The 19,643-nt window shown below is 37.9% G+C and overlaps 2 protein-coding genes across 2 annotated transcripts in view; one reads left to right on the top strand and one right to left on the bottom strand.

Annotated features, from left to right (window-relative positions):
- TYR (tyrosinase) overlaps window positions 1–19,643 on the top strand; it is a 163,154-nt gene that overhangs the window by 127,729 nt on the left and 15,782 nt on the right. The window lies entirely within an intron of this gene.
- Window positions 11,052–19,643, bottom strand: part of NOX4 (NADPH oxidase 4) — a 177,373-nt gene continuing 168,781 nt past the window's right edge. The window contains exon 18 of the mRNA XM_020883024.2: window positions 11,052–19,023. Within this exon, the coding sequence (XP_020738683.2) occupies window positions 18,903–19,023 (121 nt within the window). The 3' untranslated portion in view covers window positions 11,052–18,902. The remainder of the gene's footprint in view (window positions 19,024–19,643) is intronic.

Here is a 19,643-nt window from a genome sequence, read left to right as displayed (position 1 = left end):
GCTCTTTCATCTAGTGTGGGCCATAAATCTCTGCTTTAGTTCTGGTCTAAGCCATCATCATCTGTTGCTGAAACTACTATAATCACCTCTTGACTGGATTCTGCCTTCTTCATCCACCTTTTCCTAATACACATAGTGACTGAAGTGACTGTTGTCAAGCATGTTTATAACCCTTTAGAAGGCTAACAGTTTCCTTCAGTTAAATTCCAAATACTCAACAAAGAGCTCCCTGATGTGGCCCCTGCCAGTCTTTCCAGTCTATTTCACGCAAGTCTGCACATTACCTGCAGTGCTCTAACCACATAACATGTTTTTAGCTAATAAAACTTGTGATTTGTTCTGCCACTTTAGGACCGCCCTCTCACTTCACCCCACACTTTTCTCAAATTCCTATTTATATTTTTAGATCTCTTCTTAAATGCTACTTTCTCCAAATTGCCTTCCCAATCTAATTCCAATCTTTCTTTCTTAACCTCTTATCACATATTTTACTTTCCTTTCATAGAATTTATCATACTTTTCATTATATATCTATTTGTGTGCATTAAGTTTAATGTATTTTCTTCTACAAAACTATAAACTCCATGAAGACAAGGCCTGCAGTGACTTTCAGACATGATATTTCTAGTTCCTGACCTCTGGTAAGCATGTAATGGAGGGTAAATGGAAGAATAAGAGTGCAACTCACAAAAGGTTGGACTTTAGCAAGTAGAGAAAAGTAAACATAGAAGAAACAGTTTATCCTTAGAAAGTAAGATCAGCTTCACTTCAGCATACTGAGAACTTCCATAAAGTAAGGGCTGCTGATAGCTCTAGAAAAAGTCACGCCTGACTAAAATGAAGAAATACTCCTAATAAAAGATGATGGAGAACTGAACTTGGTGAAAAGAGTGACCCTGAGAAGACAGAAATGCTTGCAGAAAAGATTCTCAGCAGGAACTGAAAGCATAACAAGGTGATAAATCTGCTAGTGGTTCTAGAAGACCACATTCTAAGTTATAGATGGTGAACATTCCTATTGGAGATTCTATTGCATGACAAGTCATGATGAAAAGGCCATTAATGACAGGCAATAGTGGAATCATGTATAAAAAAAAAAAAACCTTTAATTCAGAGCAATTTTTGGTAGAAAGAAATGGATGAAAGCTTGAGCGTCCCCAAGCTTGGATTTGTGCAGATACAGAAATGAATAAAGACAGAAGTTCTGCCCTTCAGATGCTTAGAGTCCATGAAGAAATGTAAGAAATATACATACAAGCTATAAACATATAGCAGATTTGGCTTATGGTCAATGGAAAAGAATTACAGAAGTTGAAAGATTTTATGGACTTAATATTTAGATAGAGTTTTATCATATGATATGTCAGCATCTGGTGTTTAATGCATTTGATCTCATTCCGCTGTCACTAAAATTTTAGTATTATCTTTACTTTTCTTGAAAGATAAGGAAACTAGGATGCCAAGAGGCTACGCCCAAGGTAATACTGCTAGTATGAAGTTGTGATCCAAACCCACATCTGACTCCAAAGTTCATGTCCTTTCTAATATTCATGTTGATATAGCTTATTGCCATATGTGTGTTACTGTGTGTTGTGTATGTGTCTGCATCTGTGTATGTGTTAGCATCTGTTAGTCTCTGTTGCATCATGTGTAGCATCGGTTGTGTAGGTGTTAGCATCAGGAAAAATTCAAGGAAGAAAACGTATTTAAGCTAATCTTTCTGGTTAAATGACTAGTGTGTCTTGAATCAAGGTTTGAAAACAAAACAGAAAGGAGTGTGTTTGAGAATGTTGACTTTGTTTCCTTTGATAAGAAGAGGTATTTCCAGCACAGCAACAGTAAACAATGCTCTCCTGATCCTCAAACAGCCATAGATCACTCCGATGAGCATCCTGGAAAACTCTCATTAAGATGCATCTCGTGTGTGCCCAGTTGCTCAGCTGTGTTCGACTCTTTGCGACCCTACGGGCTGTAGCCCACCAGGCTTCTCTGTCCATGGTATTTTTCAGGCAGGAATACTGGCATGGGATAGCATTTACTTCTCCAGGGGATCTTCCTGACCCTGTGATGGAACCCATGTCTCCTGAGTCTCCTACATTGGCAGCCAGCTTCTTTACCACTAAGGCACCTGGGAAGCCCAAGATATGTCTCAGTTACTGCCTAAAAGAATTTTGAGTGTTTTTGTTGGTATTAACAGAGAAGGCAGAGAGATAGTGATATTAATATTTTAATAAAATACTTTCACGTACACATGGAAAGATCATTTTTGTTATGTGAGCAGTCTCAAATTTAATGCTGTTTTATATTTTGACCGCTGAGTCAGTGAGCTGGTGTTGAGGTTGTATCTACAACTAAGATGGTGGATATGGAACAAGAAAAGGACAGAGGCAAGAAATTCCAAAGAAGGAAAAAACCGTAAGAGGACCTGGCCCCATAAGGAAGAAAAAAAACTAATCAAAATTAATATTCAAGTTTTTAAGTCTGATACTATCTTTTTCTTCATTACTCAAAAAATTAATGTATAACTGCTAAAAACATAATCTTTTGATCATATAAATTTTTAACTGATTCCTTCTAGCTTTTCTTTATAATAGCTTTCTTTCTTGAGGACATCTAGTTTAAAATTCTTTCTGTGCTTATGAATATGTCCTAACAGTACCCAATATTTCCTATTAGTTACGCTTCTTAGTTGTAATAGCACAATGAGAATTAGATTTAATTTAGCAAACAGTTACTGAGAATGTATTGAGGATCAGATATTTTGCTAAGACCTAGAATACAAAGATGATTAAGACCCTAAGATTGTGCACTTCATTGGAGAAATGAACAATTAGTGGAGCTGACAGGGAAGCTGACAAATAACTACAAAATTGCAATGGAAATGTAATCACCTCAGAGCAATATTTTAAAGCACATTTTCATAAATAGGATAATACAGAAAAGGCATGAATTATCAGTGGTCTACAACCTGATTTCTTCATATTGTTTATTTTCTCCCATAATAATTACAATAGTTACCTCTTTATCTATTTTATGCTAGACATAATTATAAACAATATTATTTTATAATTTCTGGTTCTCACATACCCTAAAAGTGGATTTTCACCTTAATTTTAATAAGGAAAAAACGTGAACAAAAAACACCTGCCCAAAAGTCACAAATCTAGTAAGAGTGTGGAACCAGGAATTTTAATTCATACGTTCCTGCTTCCAGACTTTCATACTTATCTTTCTGTATTTATTAAAATTATTGCTATTATTAATAGCAATGAGTACTTACTCAGTGTCCCTAAATACTTCACCTCTATTAACTTATCTAACCTTCATTCTACAAATAGGAAAACTAAAGATGATAAAAGGTTTCTTAAAAAACGGCCCACATAAATGAAAATAATTGGATGTTAGAAATTTGAATGTATTATCATCTCAAGTTTTGATTTTATTGTAATTGGTTGTCACTGTGATGTGATACCTAGAATTAAAGAATACATGTAAACTTTCACTGTATTCAGCCTTTCTTAAGCATCTTTAATTTATACTTTCTAACGTGTCATTTTCTGTATTTAGTCAGTGGCTCATGGTATTTATAATATGTCCTTAGCTAGTTAAATGCAATGGTGTTATGGTACACAGTACTTGGAGGGAAAAAATGTCTTATAAAAGATTTATCTGTGTGAAGAAATGTGAAAAGTTTATGTATTATATAGTGAATAGTCAGAAATGCCCACAGTGAATTAAAGCTTCGTATCTGCTTTGTGAATGAAAAAAAAAAAACGGCCCACATTACAGAGCTCACATTAGTGGAGGTAAGGTTTTAACTTAAGCAGTAAGAGTCTAAAATTCAGGGGGTTTGTCTCAAAAGGAATTCTAACTCCATATTGCATTATATGGCCAATGCTGGAATTCTGTAGGTCCAGAAAGGCACCAATCTATGAAGTCAGCTGAAACAAATCATCAGCCTTCCTCTTGACAGGAACCTAAAGGCTCCTTGGTAAGGTATAATACCAAAAATACAACATCTGATAAGCAAGCAAAACAGAATCACCGTGTTGTGTAATGACTAAAACTACTGTCTCAGGTATAGTGAGTCTTCTGTGTTGAAATAAGTCAAATATTGGTGGGAAAACTGGTAAGTAGTGGTTTTCAGAAGTGTAATAAAGAGTGGCTAATGGGGTAGAGCCTGTTTTTCTTGGGAATGTAACCTCTTCTGTAAGTCACAGTTGGATTTAAGAGATCTGATTTAATCTTAAATCAAAAAAGAGATTCGACTTAATCACTTAAAGTGGTGGGCTGCAGGTTGGATGCATGAGACAAGTGCTCGGGCCTGGTGCACTGGGAAGACCCAGAGGGATTGGGTGGAGAGGGAGGTGGGAGGGGAGATCGGGATGGGGAATACATGCAAATCCATGGCTGATTCATGTCAGTGTATGACAAAAACCACTACAATATTGTAAAGTAATTAGCCTCCAACTAATAAAAATAAATGAAAAAAAAAATAAAGTGATGGGCTGGAGAATACAGGGAAGATAACAAAGAGAAAAACGAATATCTTAAAGAACAGCTAATTCTACCAACACAGATTACATTCACCACAATCCACTCAAAGGAAACATGAAAACAAATAGGTTGAAGAAGAGGATGAGAAGAAAAAGGAGGGAAACAGACAAGGAGTATTAGTGCTTTGGGGAGTATTTTAATAATTTTCAAAGAGGATCAAAAAGTGGCTGGAATCCCACATTGTCTCTGCTTTGCATCCCTTATTTTTGCATGTTAGTTTTTGTTCAGTTCAGTTCAGTTGCTTAGTTATGTCCGACCCTTTGCGACCCCTTGGACTGCAGCACGTCAGGCCTCCCTGTCCATCACCAACTCCCAGAGTTTACTCAAACTCACGTCCATTGAGTCAGTGATGCCATCCAACCATCTCATCCTCTGTCGTCCCCTTCTCCTCCCGCCTTTTATCTTTCCCAGCATCAGGGTCTTTTCCAATGAGTCAGCTCTACACATCAGGTGGCCAAAGTATTAGAGTTTCAGCTTCAACATCAGTCCTTCCAATTAGCATTCAGGACTGATTTCCTTTAGGATGGACTGGTTGGATCTCCTTGCAGTCCAAGGGACTCTCAAGAGTCTTCTCCAACACACAGTTCAAAAGCATCAATTCTTTGGCACTCAGCTTTCTTTATAGTCCAACTCTCACATCCATACATGACTACTGGAAAAACCAGAGCTTTGACTAGACAGACCTTTGTTGGCAAAGTAATGTCTCTGCTTTTTAATATGCTGTCTAGGTTGGTCATAGCTTTCTTCCCAAGGTATAAGAGGTCTATGCAGTACACAATATTAGAAGATGAGAAAAAGTGGTATTAGTAACTGGGCCAGTGTCTAACTCCAATTTGGAGTTTACTGGTAAACCTCGTTTGGTACATGAGGCTTAAGAAACAGTCCCAAATGGAGCCTTCAACTGTTAGTAAAGGATGAGTCCAAATCTGGGGCACTTACTGCTCTTAATCTGTCAGATGGAAAAAAAGAAAGTAAACAGAGAAAAGAGATAAAACAAAGAAGACAGCAAGGGGGTCAGCTCTATCAATGGGAGACCTGAGGGTAGGGGAAAGGTCCTACATCCATTTCCCTCTCAGGCACACAAAACAGTGAGAATACGAGGTATAATGGTCTCAGTGTGCATGGGAGATTGATTCCAAGAGCCCCCATGGACACCAAAACCTGCAGATGCTCAAGCTCCTTATGTACAATGTGGCGCAGGAACACAGTCGGCCCTCCAAATCCATGGGATTCACACCCACAATTTCAGCCTAACTTGTATTGAAGTAATCTGGTTAGTTAACTCCTCAGGTACAAAACCAGTGGGCACCCACCGTACTAAGAGTCAGGCAGGTTGTGGCAGAGGAGTCCAGTGTGACTTATGTTTCATGATTCTTATTTAGAACTCACAAGCCTCGGCATGTAAGTGCACTCACAGGTAAAAATTATTACAGCACAAGATAACAGAGCAAAATCAGCCAAGGGAAAAGGTGTGTAGGATGAAGTCCAGAGGAAACCAGGCACTTGCTTCCAAGAGTCGTCTCCCAGCAAGATCATATAAGACACACACAAGTTCTCCGACAATAAGTTGTGACAAACTTTGTGGAATGTTATGAGCCAGTGAAGGTCATTAGAGAGTGTCCAAGGTTTTATAGGGGGCTGATCACATAAGACCTCTGCCCAGCACTCACCAAAACTCTGGGCCCTCAGAAGGAAAGCAAGTGTTCGCTACAAACCTCATTGTTTGCACAGAAGTTTAGTTATACTGAGTCCCTCTTAGCAGTTAGGGTAGTGGGAATGCTCCTGAAATTTAGGTTCTGAGATGGCCAATCCTGCAAGAAGGACTTCATATGAAAAAAGCAGCCTCAGGCCGGCCAAGTTAACCTTTGCTGAACATAAGTTATGCACACTTTTTACACATAATAACATATCTACTGGGGTCACAAAGAGTTGGACATGACCGAGCAATTATACATGACAACTAATAATAAATGAGGCCTAATAAAACCTTCATAATCTATCCATGATGTGCCTTCCGGAGAATATACATGTGTTAGACAACCTTCATTCAGGCAAGTTATGGTGCTGCTGGCTGTGAATTCAACACTAATGAATTAATGATATATATTAAATAAAGTGTCTTTAACCAGAAACACACAAACATACAGGTCATGTATTGACTGGTTGATAAAAATATTGGGATCAGATGCTCACAAGAACTAAATTGGGAGCAAAGGTTTGGTATTCACGAATTCAGTGTGTGTGCTTGTGTGATCTTTATAGAACAGAACTACCAGGGAAAGAAAAGAAGACTCGATTGTACTTGCAGCATCACTTCCTATGTAAATAAACTACTGAACAGCCTGCCAGAAAGACACCTGATTCTGTAGTACCCTGGTATGCGCACTACAACTATTGCAACGACAGACAACAGCTGCAACCTGGGGCGCAAAGGGGCTGTTGCTGAGCAGAGCCAGTGCATGGATGATTTGCCCAAGCACAAGGGAAAGGAAAACTTGGAACCAAGGATAATAGGCTAATCCAGAAGGTGACTGGGAAACATCCAGAAGCAGAGCCTGGACCCAGGTGGTGCAGTGGTAAAGAATCTGCCAGCAATGCAGGAGACGCAAGAGACGTGGGTTCAGTCCCTGGGTCAGGAAGATCCCCTGGAGTAGGAAATGACAATCCTTTCCAGTACTCTTGTCTGGAGAATCCCATGGAGAGAGGAGCCTGGCGGGCTACAGTCCAAGTGGCCACAAAGAGTCAAACATGACTGGGTGACTGAGAACACACAGCATGTGCTGAGTATAGCATAGAATGTCAAGGTTCTAAAGTCTATAGCTGAGCTGAGGAACCAACAGAAAAAAATGAATGAAGGATTCTTTTTTTAACTTTTTATAAGTTTATTTATTTATTAACTGAAGGATAATTGCTTTACAGAATTTTGTTGTCTTCTGTCAAACATCGACATGAATCAGCCATAGGTATATCCCCCCTCCCTCTTGAACCTCCCTCCCATCTCCCCCCACCGCCCAACCCCTCTAGGTGGGTACAGAGCTCGTTTGAGCTTCCTGAGACACACGGCGAACTCCAGTGGGCATCTATTTTACATATGGTAGTGTAAGTGTTCACGCTACTCTCCATACATCTCACCCTCTCCTCCCCTCTCCCCAGGTCTGTAAGTCTGTTCTCTATGTCTTGTTCTCCATTGCTGCCTTGCAAAAGAATTCGTCAGTACCATCTTTCTAGATCCCATATATATGCATTATATACAATATTTATCTTTTTCTTTCTGACTTGTGGCTCAGCTGGTAAAGAATCAGACTGCAATGTGGGAGACCCGGGTTTGATCCTTGGGTTGGGAAGATCCCCTGGAGAAGGAAATGGCAACTCTCTCCAGTACTGTGGCCTGGAGAACTCCATGGACTCTATAGTCCACGGGGTTGCAGAATTGGACACAGCTGAGCAACTTTCACTTTCACTTTTTCACTATGTATAATAGGCTCTATTTTCATCCACCTCATTAGAACTGACTCAAATGCTTTCCTTTTTATGGCTGAGTAATATTCCATTGTGTATATGTACCACAACTTCTTTATCTATTCAGTTGTTGATGGACATCTAGGTTGCTTCCATGTTCTAGCTATTGTAAATAGTGCTGCAATGAACACTGGGGTACACGTGTCTTTTTCAATTTTGGTTTCCTCAGGGCATATGCCTAGGAGTGGGATTGCTGGGTCATATGGTGCTTTTATTCCTAGTTTTTTAAGGAATCTCCATACTGTTTTCCATAATGGCTGTATCAATTTACATTCCCACCAACAGTGCAAGAGTGTTCCCTTTTCTCCATACCCTCTCCAGCATTTATTGTTCATAGACTTTTTGATGATGGTCATTCTGATCAGTGTGAGGTAATATTTTTGTAGTTCTGGTTTGCATTTCTCTAATAATGAGTGATGCTGAGTATCTTTCCATATGTTTGTTAGCCATCTGTATGTCTTCTTTAGAGAAATGTCTGTTTAGATATTTTTCTTCTATTCAATCTAGATATTTAGATTGGGTTGTTTGTTTTTCTGATATTGAGTTGTATGAGGTGCTTGTATATTTTGGAAATTAATCCTTTGTCAGTTGTTTCATTTGCTATTATTTTCTCCCATTCTGAGGGCTGTCTTTCACCTTGTTAACAGTTTCCTTTGCTGTGCAAAAGCTTGTAAGTTTAATGTTTCAGGCTAAAGCTGGATTCAATGAAACAAGTGAGGAATGGACTTTATGTTAGACAACTGAGAAGAGAATGGTCAGGACTCCCAGGGCTTGTCTGCCAGCTTACCTAATGTGGGATATGCTTCCTGTTACTGACAGATAAGGGTTAAAGGGTACAAGCAACTGCTCTAAAGGCAAAGCTTAACAGAAGCTACACGGTTGTAGAACATTGCTGGAAATGTTATCTCCATCTGCTTTGGGAGACAAAAATGTATTTTCCCCCAAGTATCCTATTACAGATTTAAATAAATAACTAACCATTTCTCACCACCACCATAAAAGAAACCCAAAAGTGAAAGTGTTAGTCGTTCATTGGTGTCTGACTCTTTGGGACCCCATGGATTATAGCCTGCCAGGCTCCTCTGTCCATGAATTCTCCAGGCAAGAATGCTGGAGTGGATTGCCATCCCTTCTCCAGGGGATTTCCCTGACTCAAGGATTGAACCCAGGTCTCCTGCACTGCAGGCAGATTCTTTACCATCTGAGCCACCAAGGAATCAAAAGAAACCCAAGGCAGAGGGCTATTCTAAAACTTGAAGTCTAAATCTGCCTACTAATCAATACCTCCTACAGAAGTCTTGTCAGCACAAACCTGGAATTAAATTTCAGAAATCACCTTGTCAAAATGTATATCAGGTGACTTGGAAATCTGTCACAATTAACAGTCATTCTAAGTAAAAAATATTATTTATACAATACCATGGGGGCTATATCTGAGATGCAAAAACAGGTTTGGATATTGGCTTACATCTCCCAGTAGATGACATATTTACCACCAAGCTGCAAACAGGGTCTCTGCAACACAAGCCACTTAAAAAGATTTCTTGTGTATTTCATTGCCTAATAAAAAGCCTGATGAGAAACTTTATTGTCATACATTTTCATATTTTTGAGCTCTGGCAAACACATTCCTGACAGCAAGGTAATCAATATGAATAACGAAAGGCATTTTAAAGGAACTTTTAATCTTCAGAATTGAGGTTTGCATCAAAGTCTCCTTGATTTGCACACCCTCCCAAAGCATTTTTTCCCAATTATCTTTTGTGTTCTTTCTGGCCGCTGCTGATGAGTAATTTTACAACACCAATGCTATTAAAACATGCACTCATGACCCCATTGTGATACAAAGCAAATAATGCACATGGGGAATGCAAGCACAAAACTGCTAATCTCGCTTTTTAAATGCTCCTGAACTTGACCTATTGGAATGTTCATTATAGAATGCATGACCGCTTGGCAAAACACAGGAGGCAAGAAACCATCTCAGGAAGGCAGATACCCTGAAAATAAATCCCTTGAAGGACTGTAATGTGGTAGGAATTGATTGAGAAAAATGCAGTTCCACGTAGTGAAGTAGCCTGCTTAAATCTTACAAACAAGTAGCTACTCCTAAAAGCTCTATAAATGAGGGCACTGTGGCAGCTGATTTGATCCACGAATGACTTTTAGGTGAAAGAAAACAATGAATAACAACAGAACATCAAGAGCACACACTTAGAGATGCAGACAGCATAATGTCTTTGGCTGTCGTTGTTTTTTAGTTGCTAAGTCATGTCCCATTCTTTGCGACCTCATGGACTGTAGCCCACCAGGCTCCTCTGTCCATGGGATTTTCCAGGCAAGAATACTGGAGTGAGTTTCCATTTCCTTCTCCAGGACATCTTCCAGACCCAGGGATTGAACTCTCGTCTCCTGCACAGACAGGCGGATTCTTTACCACTGAGCCACCAGAAAGTCCTTTACTCTGAAGCAAATATTTTTTATCCTAATGTAAGAAGGCTTTCCAATTTTGCATGCCTTAGAACCTAAACATGACCGTAATCAGACATGCTGAAGCATTTTTACTCATTCTGTCCACTCTAAAATGACAGGTTCACAGCCAGCACAGAAACACAAGATGGAATAAATTTTAGAGAAAATTCTGGTCTGCATTTTTCAGATGGGGAAATCACACAACTAGTTTTCAAATGTCACTGGAACACAGGTGTCTACAAGCAAGCAAACCACTCACATTCCACCTACGTAAACATCAGATATGCCTGTGAGCTTTTATCCTATTATTCTTTATTTCGTGTAATGCGTAAATTTAAAAAAAAAAAAAAAACAAAAAAAAAAACAACCCAGAAATGATGACATATTGGGGAAAGTAAACCAAATTCGTTAACCAGAACTTTCTGTACGGGTGTAAATATTTACAGTATAGTCAATGTTTAGGCAAATAGAAATTGTCAATAATCAAGTATGAAAACTCATCATTAGAATTCATAATGAACATATATTTTATTAATTTTTCTGAAGAGAAATATGCATAGCTTCAACATCTTAAAATTATATAAATATTTCAGTGTTTAATGAGCATAATTATGAGCTTGGAGAATAATGCCAAAACACAAAGAAACCAAAAATAAAATCCAAACTGCAAACCCAGCATAGTAGGTTTAGAGACTAGAATTCCATAATCCCCAATTATACATCCTGCTGAACTGAAAGTTACAAGAGCGGTGAGAAGCTTGGAATTATCCTACATTCAAAATCTTTCAAAAGAACATTTCTTAAATATCATTCATTTAATATCTTCACAAGTAAGACTAGTGTGATCATTTGATCTTTCATAGGATGAAAAAACACTAACATACTCAAAATCCTGGAAAAAAATTCTTGATTATTACTGCCAAAGGCATGAAATTTGTTCATAATTAAATGAATTTTAGGAATATTTACCCAACCTTTATTTGTTTAGCAAAACAATGAAGGTTTTCTACAATGTACCACAATTCTATACCAATAAACTTACATATATAAATAATTGTATTTTTTCCCAATTCTTTAAGTGTTGAATCTGACGTAGTGCTTCCTTTCCAGCACCGCATAAAATCACACTTCCGTTCAGCTCAACAAGAATCAAGCGCCTAGACTTCTGAGTATCTCACATTGCCATAAGTGAACTATGTTTTCTTCAATTGTGAACCTGCCACTACTGAATGCTTATTAATGGAAGTTGAAAAGTATCATTACACATTATTGTAGAATGTCATTTCACATAGGCAATTTTTCCTTAAATCTATCATAAAAATATTCTCTCACATACATATGCATATACATAATTTAAATACAAATATCTACAAAGCTTTGATGAAAATATATAATACGGTGTCTTTGTTGAGCGTAAGAAAAAAGATAATGTTATTTCCATCCAGGAAAAAAATAGCTATAATGCAGGTGCTTTGTATAATTATTCCTACAAAGCTTTTTTAGAATTATTTCTAGTTCTAAGATTAAGGCCTTGTTTTAATTCACTAGGAAGTCTCAAAAGCATCTAATTTTTCTCCATCAAACCTTAAATAAGCAAGTAACTTGTATCACTCTCCAACAATTCCTAGTTCAACTCTCATAGATAAATACAGCTATCTCCAGCCACACTGCCTGATCTAAAATACTCAAGAGGAATTCAGACGACAGTTACACAGGACAAAAAGGTGGCTTTGTTTATAGAAATCTCAGGAGAGACAGTGGTGCCAATTTGCTTGTGGGTACTTTTTTACATGCCCAGAAAATATAAATTCTTTTAGTTAACAATGGCTGTAACTCAGAAAAGTCTGTGTTTTTACAGAGATGTGTTTTATTTTGACTGTACAATCAAAAACACCTATTAAGGAAGATTTGCCCGGAATGTATCCTTCTTCACCACCCTCCCCTCCTCTCCTCCGCATGCTTGCCATAGTGCGTCCTTGTGAGTTTAGCAGAGGCAGATATTATTTCTATTTTTATGCATGTGGTCGAATACTTTTCAGGGCTAAAGGCTACAAGTCTTCTGGTTTCTAACCCAGGATCCTGTTCACTCTTCACACTGGAGGTGGCTGAATAAAATGATAAAATTAGCAGTCTCAGGGAAGAACAGAAGTGCTGCCAATTATTCCCACTTTTTAAAGTGATGTTTACTTTTCCCAACTCTGAACTTAAATTTTAGTGAAAAGAACAAGACCATAAAGACACTTTTCTCCTAATGTCATCTGGTGAGCAAATATTGGCCACCTTTAAATTGTACCTAGTGGGTACCCAGGTATGTGATTCATGATGCCAAGCTGACTCAAGAGCTGGTATTTTCCTGAGCTGGACAGTCTCTGGGGGTTTGCAGCTTAAACTGTGTAGCACATCTAATCACTGAGCCTGGCCTGCAACCCAGGTCAGTTCCAGTGCGTGTGTCAGAAGGCATTTTGCTTTCCTTAAGGCTCAGCTTCCCAGGTGGTGCTAGTGGTGAAGAACCCACGTACCAATGCAGGAGACTTAAGAAACACGGGTCAGATCCCTGACTCGGGAAGATCCTCCAGAAGAGGGCATGGCAATCCATTTAGTATTCTTGACTAGTGAATCCCCATGGACAGAGGGGCCTGGCGGGCTACTGTCCATAGGGTCACAAAGAGTCGGACATGACTGAAGCAACTTAGCACGCAAGGTTCAGCTGGAGAGCTGAGTATATATATATAGCAGCCAATCCATTGGCTAAGGAGACAGTGGTTAAATATTCCAAGGTATCTACTCCAGCTGAACCTTATGTGGGCTTCCTGGTGGTTTAGATGGTAAAGACTCTGCTGGCAGTGCCAGAGACCTGGGTTTGATCCCTGGGTTGGGGAGATCCCCTGGAGAAGGGCATGGCAACCCACTCCAGTGTTCCTGCCTGGAGAATTCCCATGGACAGAGGAGCCTGGTGGGTTACAGTCCATGGGATCACAAAGAGTCAGACATGACTGAGAGCATTGTGCTTGTGTATATATAAATATATTCTGTAATATATACAGTAGACAAGCTTGCCTCCCATATCATGACTTGTGGATATTTCTCACCACTAAAATGAATTTTATAGTTATCCTAAAATGATAACTATCTTCAGATGAATGTGCTGATGTAGGTGAACAGATACACTGTTGACACAGCAGAATGTCTTTCTCAGCATCTGCCTTTTTAGGAAGATTTCACTCTCTGGGTAGAAGGATAAGCGCTGAGAAATATGACCGTGCAGTGACAGAATGTCAATGCGCAGCATGGGCAGCTGAAGCAGTGCGTGGCAGCCTCCCTTTATTGCCACATATACTAAAGCATTTATGTGGCGCTGGTCCTCATCGAAATATCGGGGTTGTCTCCAGGGCAACCGGCAGCTCATCAAAGCTCTAATTCTTATAGAAGCCAAACAGAATTCTGATCAAAAGTAAAGCTTCTACAAAAATTCAAGTAACAATGAAAATGAGAGGATTCCTAAAGATGAACCAAACACAACATTCTTTACATTTTTCCAACAGAGTAATAGCTAGTTTCGCCACCCATCTGAGCATCTATGCTTTGAAAATAAAGCATTAACGTGTCCTGATCTGTTAAACAGTTTTTCTTTCTTTGATTCCCTTTTTCCTCCCTTCCAGTTTTGCTCCTATGAGGCATTTCCTGCACTTACTAATTCTTAAATTGCAGTATTAAGACTACTGGGGATTCTGTACCGGTGTAAAATACAATAAAAATCTATTTTTAGATTCTATAAACAAGAACATCCAACTTTTGTATAGGAGAAAATAAAAATTCTGCGTATTAGCTTCAGAAACATTACTGGTGTCTGTTCAAAAACAATGCTGCTTAACTCTGCTAATTTTAAATGATTCACATGACCTTTTTTCCTCTTTTCCCTTATTGGACATTTCTTTGCTAAGTATTGGAAATCTGCTTTTTTTCTTTGGAAAACCTCACCTAGCTAGCTCTTGAAACTCTGTCCTTTGAGAATACTACAGAATGAAATAAAGAAGTTGGGGGTAATGGAGGGGAGATTTAGACAGAAGGAAACGAGTTCTCATTGTTCTGTGGTAGTAGAACTAAATGTCCATCTCATTATGCCTGATTTCATTTATTTCCTGTCTCAGGAGTTTACAAAGAGCTGACTCTCTTCTCCTGAACAAGAAGTGTGTTATGGTCATGTGAATAGAGAACCAAAGTCATTTGTTTTAATATCAACATTTCCCTGGGTGGTTAGAAAGTTGCTGAAGTTATGATTTTGGTCTATGACTTTAAATTTAAAATTAAAATATTAGCATTTCCTAGAAACTATACTACTATGTATTTCTCCATTACAAACTCCTGGAAAACATAATCCCTTTACCACAACTGACATATTTTAAAACTGCTATCTGGAAATAGGCTCTAATCAGCAAAACATAGAAGGCTAATAAGAAATTAGAAGAGACATAGGGGAAAAGACTGATTTTCTCTATCTGAATGTGGAATTAACACTCATACATTATTTTCCACCTAACACTAAATAGAGTTTATGGGGAGGTCCAAGCCAACAGATGTGACTTATTAAATGTATATGTCACAGGGAGGGGGGAAGCCCCTTTCAGTAGCAGAGATTACTAAAGTCTAGTCTGTGACAAACTCAATGGATGACTTGAAGCAAGTTTTCACCTCCCTTTGGGCCTCAGATTCTTCAACTGCACAATCAGAGTAGTTCCAGCTTCAGCACTTGGTTGTTCAGTTGCTCAGTCGTGTCTGACTTTTTGTGACCCCATGAACTGCAGCATGCCAGGCTTCCCTGTCACTCTCTCCCAGAGTTTGCTCAAACTCATGTCCATTGAGTCAGTGATGCCATCCAACCATCTCATCACTTTGTTTCTATAATATATTAAAGTATCCTGGATAACACAAGAAAAGGAATCTGCTTATCAGAGAAGCACTTTAAAATGTGTCTCATGGGGTGTTTAGAGAAAATCACTGTTCCACTGAGTTTACCATCCTTAAAGAAAAAAGAAATATTTTTTTACTTAAAATTTTTTCTTCTTAATATAATAAATATTCTTTATCAGCAACTTGATCTATTGATGACAATCCTGGCCCATTTGCTTCCAGCAAGCCTCTTTAATGATGACTTATAATTTAAATCCAGCACCTGCTGCTAACGCTTCAAACAAACTCTGATTTGGGGGGTTATGAGTAACATGGATCCATTGATTAAATCAATTCAGCCTATGCTTTGTTTACATTGCTTTATTTCTTTGTTTTAAATGTTTATAATATCACAATGCCTAAGTGGTGTTTAAAGTCAGTAAATTAAAAACAAAACAAAACAAAAAACTATCAATCATCTAAACTTTAACTTGAATTTAAAAAAACAACAAACAATAAAGACAAAAATGAAAAAACACCCCAAGACAAAAACAGCAAGCTCTAAATGTATGTGAGTGGGGTCTGTGTGTGTATGTGTGTGTGAATCTGAGTTTAGTATTATAAGATAATTGAAACGTAAAAATCACAGCATTCTCTTACACAAAACAGGAAATCCAAAAACGATTAAAAACTGAGTGGAAAATTCCACTGGATTCATGGTCTGGGGGCATATAGAGAGAATTTCCTTTCCTTTGTCTACATAGTTCATTTCTTAGAACAATCCTGTAAAAAAAACTGTAGTTTCTTCCAAAAAAAATCAGAACTGAAAGGTATAGGTTAAAAAAAACTGTAAAGATGATTCTTCTGTTTGCGCGTGCGTGCTCAATAGCCCAGTCGTGTCCGACTTTCTGCTACCCTGGGGACTGTAGCCCGCCAGACTCCTCTTTCATGGCATTCGCCAGCTGAGAATACTGGATTGGGCTGCCATGATCTCCTCCAGGGGATCTTCTGACCCAGGGATCAAAGTCTTCTGTGTCTCCTGTGTTCCCTGCACTGCAGGTGGATTCTTAACCCACGGAACTCCCCGGGAAGCCCTTATTTTGTTCAGAGTTTCTCAAACAGGAGCTGTTGCTTTTGGAGACTGTGGGCCCACCAAAATTAAATGTAATATTTTGTAGGTGTGTCATAATATTCATTTTAATCAAGTTCGCAAAAATATACATTGTTAAAAAGACTAATAACTACAGATCTGATGCAAATGAGAAATCTTCATCACAGAGTGAAGAGCAATTTTCTGTAGTCACACCATTAGCCAGAGACATTAACAGCCCCAGAACCCAAATGCCTAAGGTTACGCTGCTGCATTCAACTTTGTGCCATCTTGTGAATAAACTCTGCCTGCTTTATCTTTTGCAAACCTAAAGTAAGCTTACAGAGATTTCAAGGATACCATTTCAATTTTAACATTTATTGCCATTAAAATTACTTTTTAAAGATCAGTCTGACAAGAATTAGCCCCAGAGAAAGAATTCCTCTAAACAAAACAAAGTTCTAATGCACACAGGATGAAGTCCTAGTTTCTTTCCTACTTACAGAAGCAAAAACTACCTATGTCTAACACTCAGTGTTTGAACATCCACTGGAATTTAAATAAAATAGGCAAAGAGTTTCATCTAGTATAGCTGACCTACTTGGAAAGATCATTCTTCTTCTTCCACCAGTTTTACTGAGATGAGGTTTATTAACATAATCACACAAATAAATTATAATTAGTAAAGAATATTGCATACAAGCCTGTACTAACTCATTTCGTTTTACCAGTTTTCTCCTGTTACGTGTTTTTATGAAAATTATTTTTATTTTAGAAAGTTGCCAAGATGTACTGGTTATTAAATATGCCTTCAGAGCTAAATCTGCAGGAACATTGCACATTTCCCATATCTTTTTCTGACTCACTTTCCTTCCAGAGAGAACAAAAAGAGTTCCAAGGAGAGGAAGAAATAGCTGTAATATGTTTATGGGCATTTAATGCTAGATGGTTTAGCATGCTTAATTGCTATCGGTGAGTCAGAGCAAAAAGATGACAGTAGAATCTATCATGTTATGTTATATCATGCAAAATTTTAACAAAGGCAAGACAAGCTATGTTGCTGATTTCAGCAATGTGCTATATTTGATAGCAATTCTACAAAAGAAAACCACTAAATTGTAAAAATGCCTTAAGTCTTAAGGTAGTGAAATATATTTTCTGAGCTGAGAATATAATGGGCAGGGAGCATAACCTGATAGGATCACACAGCACAGTCCCTACAGGGACTTTAAACTCAGGAATTCTTTATCAAGACCCAGAATGCCAGACAGTGCAACACTAATATTCTTGACTCAGAACTTAAATTTCCATAACTGATTAAGTATTTCATCTTGGATAAAGAGTAAAATACAGGTTTCCTATTCAAGGAAGTGACCACACTTTGTCTTCATCATAAACCAATGTGTGAAAAAGTGAAAGAATTTATATCTCAGTGACCATTGGCAGACACAATACCCTTTGGTCTTCAAAATGCAGACTAAGAGACTAAAACCTAAAGATAAACTACACTGGGAAAAAAGGAAATAATAATGGAGGTCAAAATGCTGAAAAAGGAAAAAAAGTTATCAGTCTGTATGTCCCTTTATAATTTACATTAATGACATTTCCTCATTAAAATGCAATAGTGATAGATTAAATAAATTGGGAATGGAATGGAGTGATTAAATCATCGTGTCTAACACATGACAAGGGAGGGCAGATTTCTCTAGACAAAGGAACAAAGATGAAAGAAAAATATTTTTAAAAAATCAATAGATATTATATCAGCATCTGCAAAAGGTTCATTGAGCATAAAGCCTAAAGATATCAAGTAGAGGTATTAGCATCAGTAGTGAGCAAGCAACACAAAGTACCCGTATCAACTCAGAATCCTGTGCTGTATTTTCAGACACCTAATATATTGGCCTGGAGCTTTTCTCAGTCAATGCTTCTCTGTTTATACTCATGTAGAAAATGTAATCTGAGTTTCAAAGCATTTTTAATTTTGTTCAATCTTGCATTTGTTCAACCAAAAACAATTTAAAAGAGAACCAAGGCTACCAGCCTCACAATGAGCAAGTGCAACTCCTCACTAGGGAGCTCTTGAATCTGCCATAAAAATCAACAGTGTGCACCTAATAGTTTTCTTTTAATCTGAGCAGTGAAAAGTGAATAATCACATCAGATATCCTTCAGGGCCTCTTTGGTTTCCAGATTAAACATGTAATGTGACCTGTCATCCTGCCACATTCTCTCCGCATTTCCATTTTAAATAATCATAAATAAGAAAACCTTGCTACTGTTTGGCATGACACAGCTGCTTGATTCAGCTGCATTTCAAAGCCTTAGAAATTGCACTCATTCCTTCTTTAGAGTCCTTGTTCATCTCAGAGGTTTTTCAACTGAAAGATTCTTTATTGTACTCAAATCTTGTCCCATAGGAATTGTTTTGATTACTCAGCTTATGAAGAGTCTTAGAAATCGAATTGGGTCCACAGCAAAAAACACCAACTGTTTTCCTGGAAAGACAAAGAGAGAAAATGGAAAATCAGATGGAAAATAAGGCAGAACATGACAAGAAGTATATTTCAGCAGTGTGTTTAAAGTGTTAATAAAGTTAATTTCTCGATGTATACATCTTTGTATATGAATAATTTTCCAACCACTGTATTACCAAATGTAAGGGAATATATTTTATTTACCTCATGCTTTTTATGCCAGAAATCAAGATAATTCAAAAAATATGACACATATTTGTTAATTATCAGAGAGACTGAGCAGTCTGCATGTCACTGATGAGGGCAGAAATAAAGTCAAGAGCAGCAACTGATAGATGTCAACTGCCTCACATGTGACATATGAACAGATTCCCATCCACCCTGGACCTTATCAGTTCTTCTCATACTAGATGCTTTACAGACATTTTTTTTCCTCTAAAGATCTCATGGATTTTTCACCAGACATGGTGAATAAGACAAAAGACAAGGAAGCTATTACCAATTTGGAAGAATAATTTTAAGTGACTAATTTACGTCCACATTAAAACAATAAGAATATTAATCTGGATACATTTTATTTTATTTATGTTCCACAATAACTGTAACAAATGCCAAGCAGGTTTTATTATTCACCAGCATTT

This window comes from Odocoileus virginianus, chromosome 28 (genome assembly GCF_023699985.2).
Source record: "Odocoileus virginianus isolate 20LAN1187 ecotype Illinois chromosome 28, Ovbor_1.2, whole genome shotgun sequence".
Taxonomy (NCBI): Eukaryota; Metazoa; Chordata; class Mammalia; order Artiodactyla; family Cervidae; genus Odocoileus; species Odocoileus virginianus.
The sequence above is the reverse complement of the archived record's forward strand: the minus strand, read 5'-3'. Positions and strand labels throughout refer to the sequence as shown.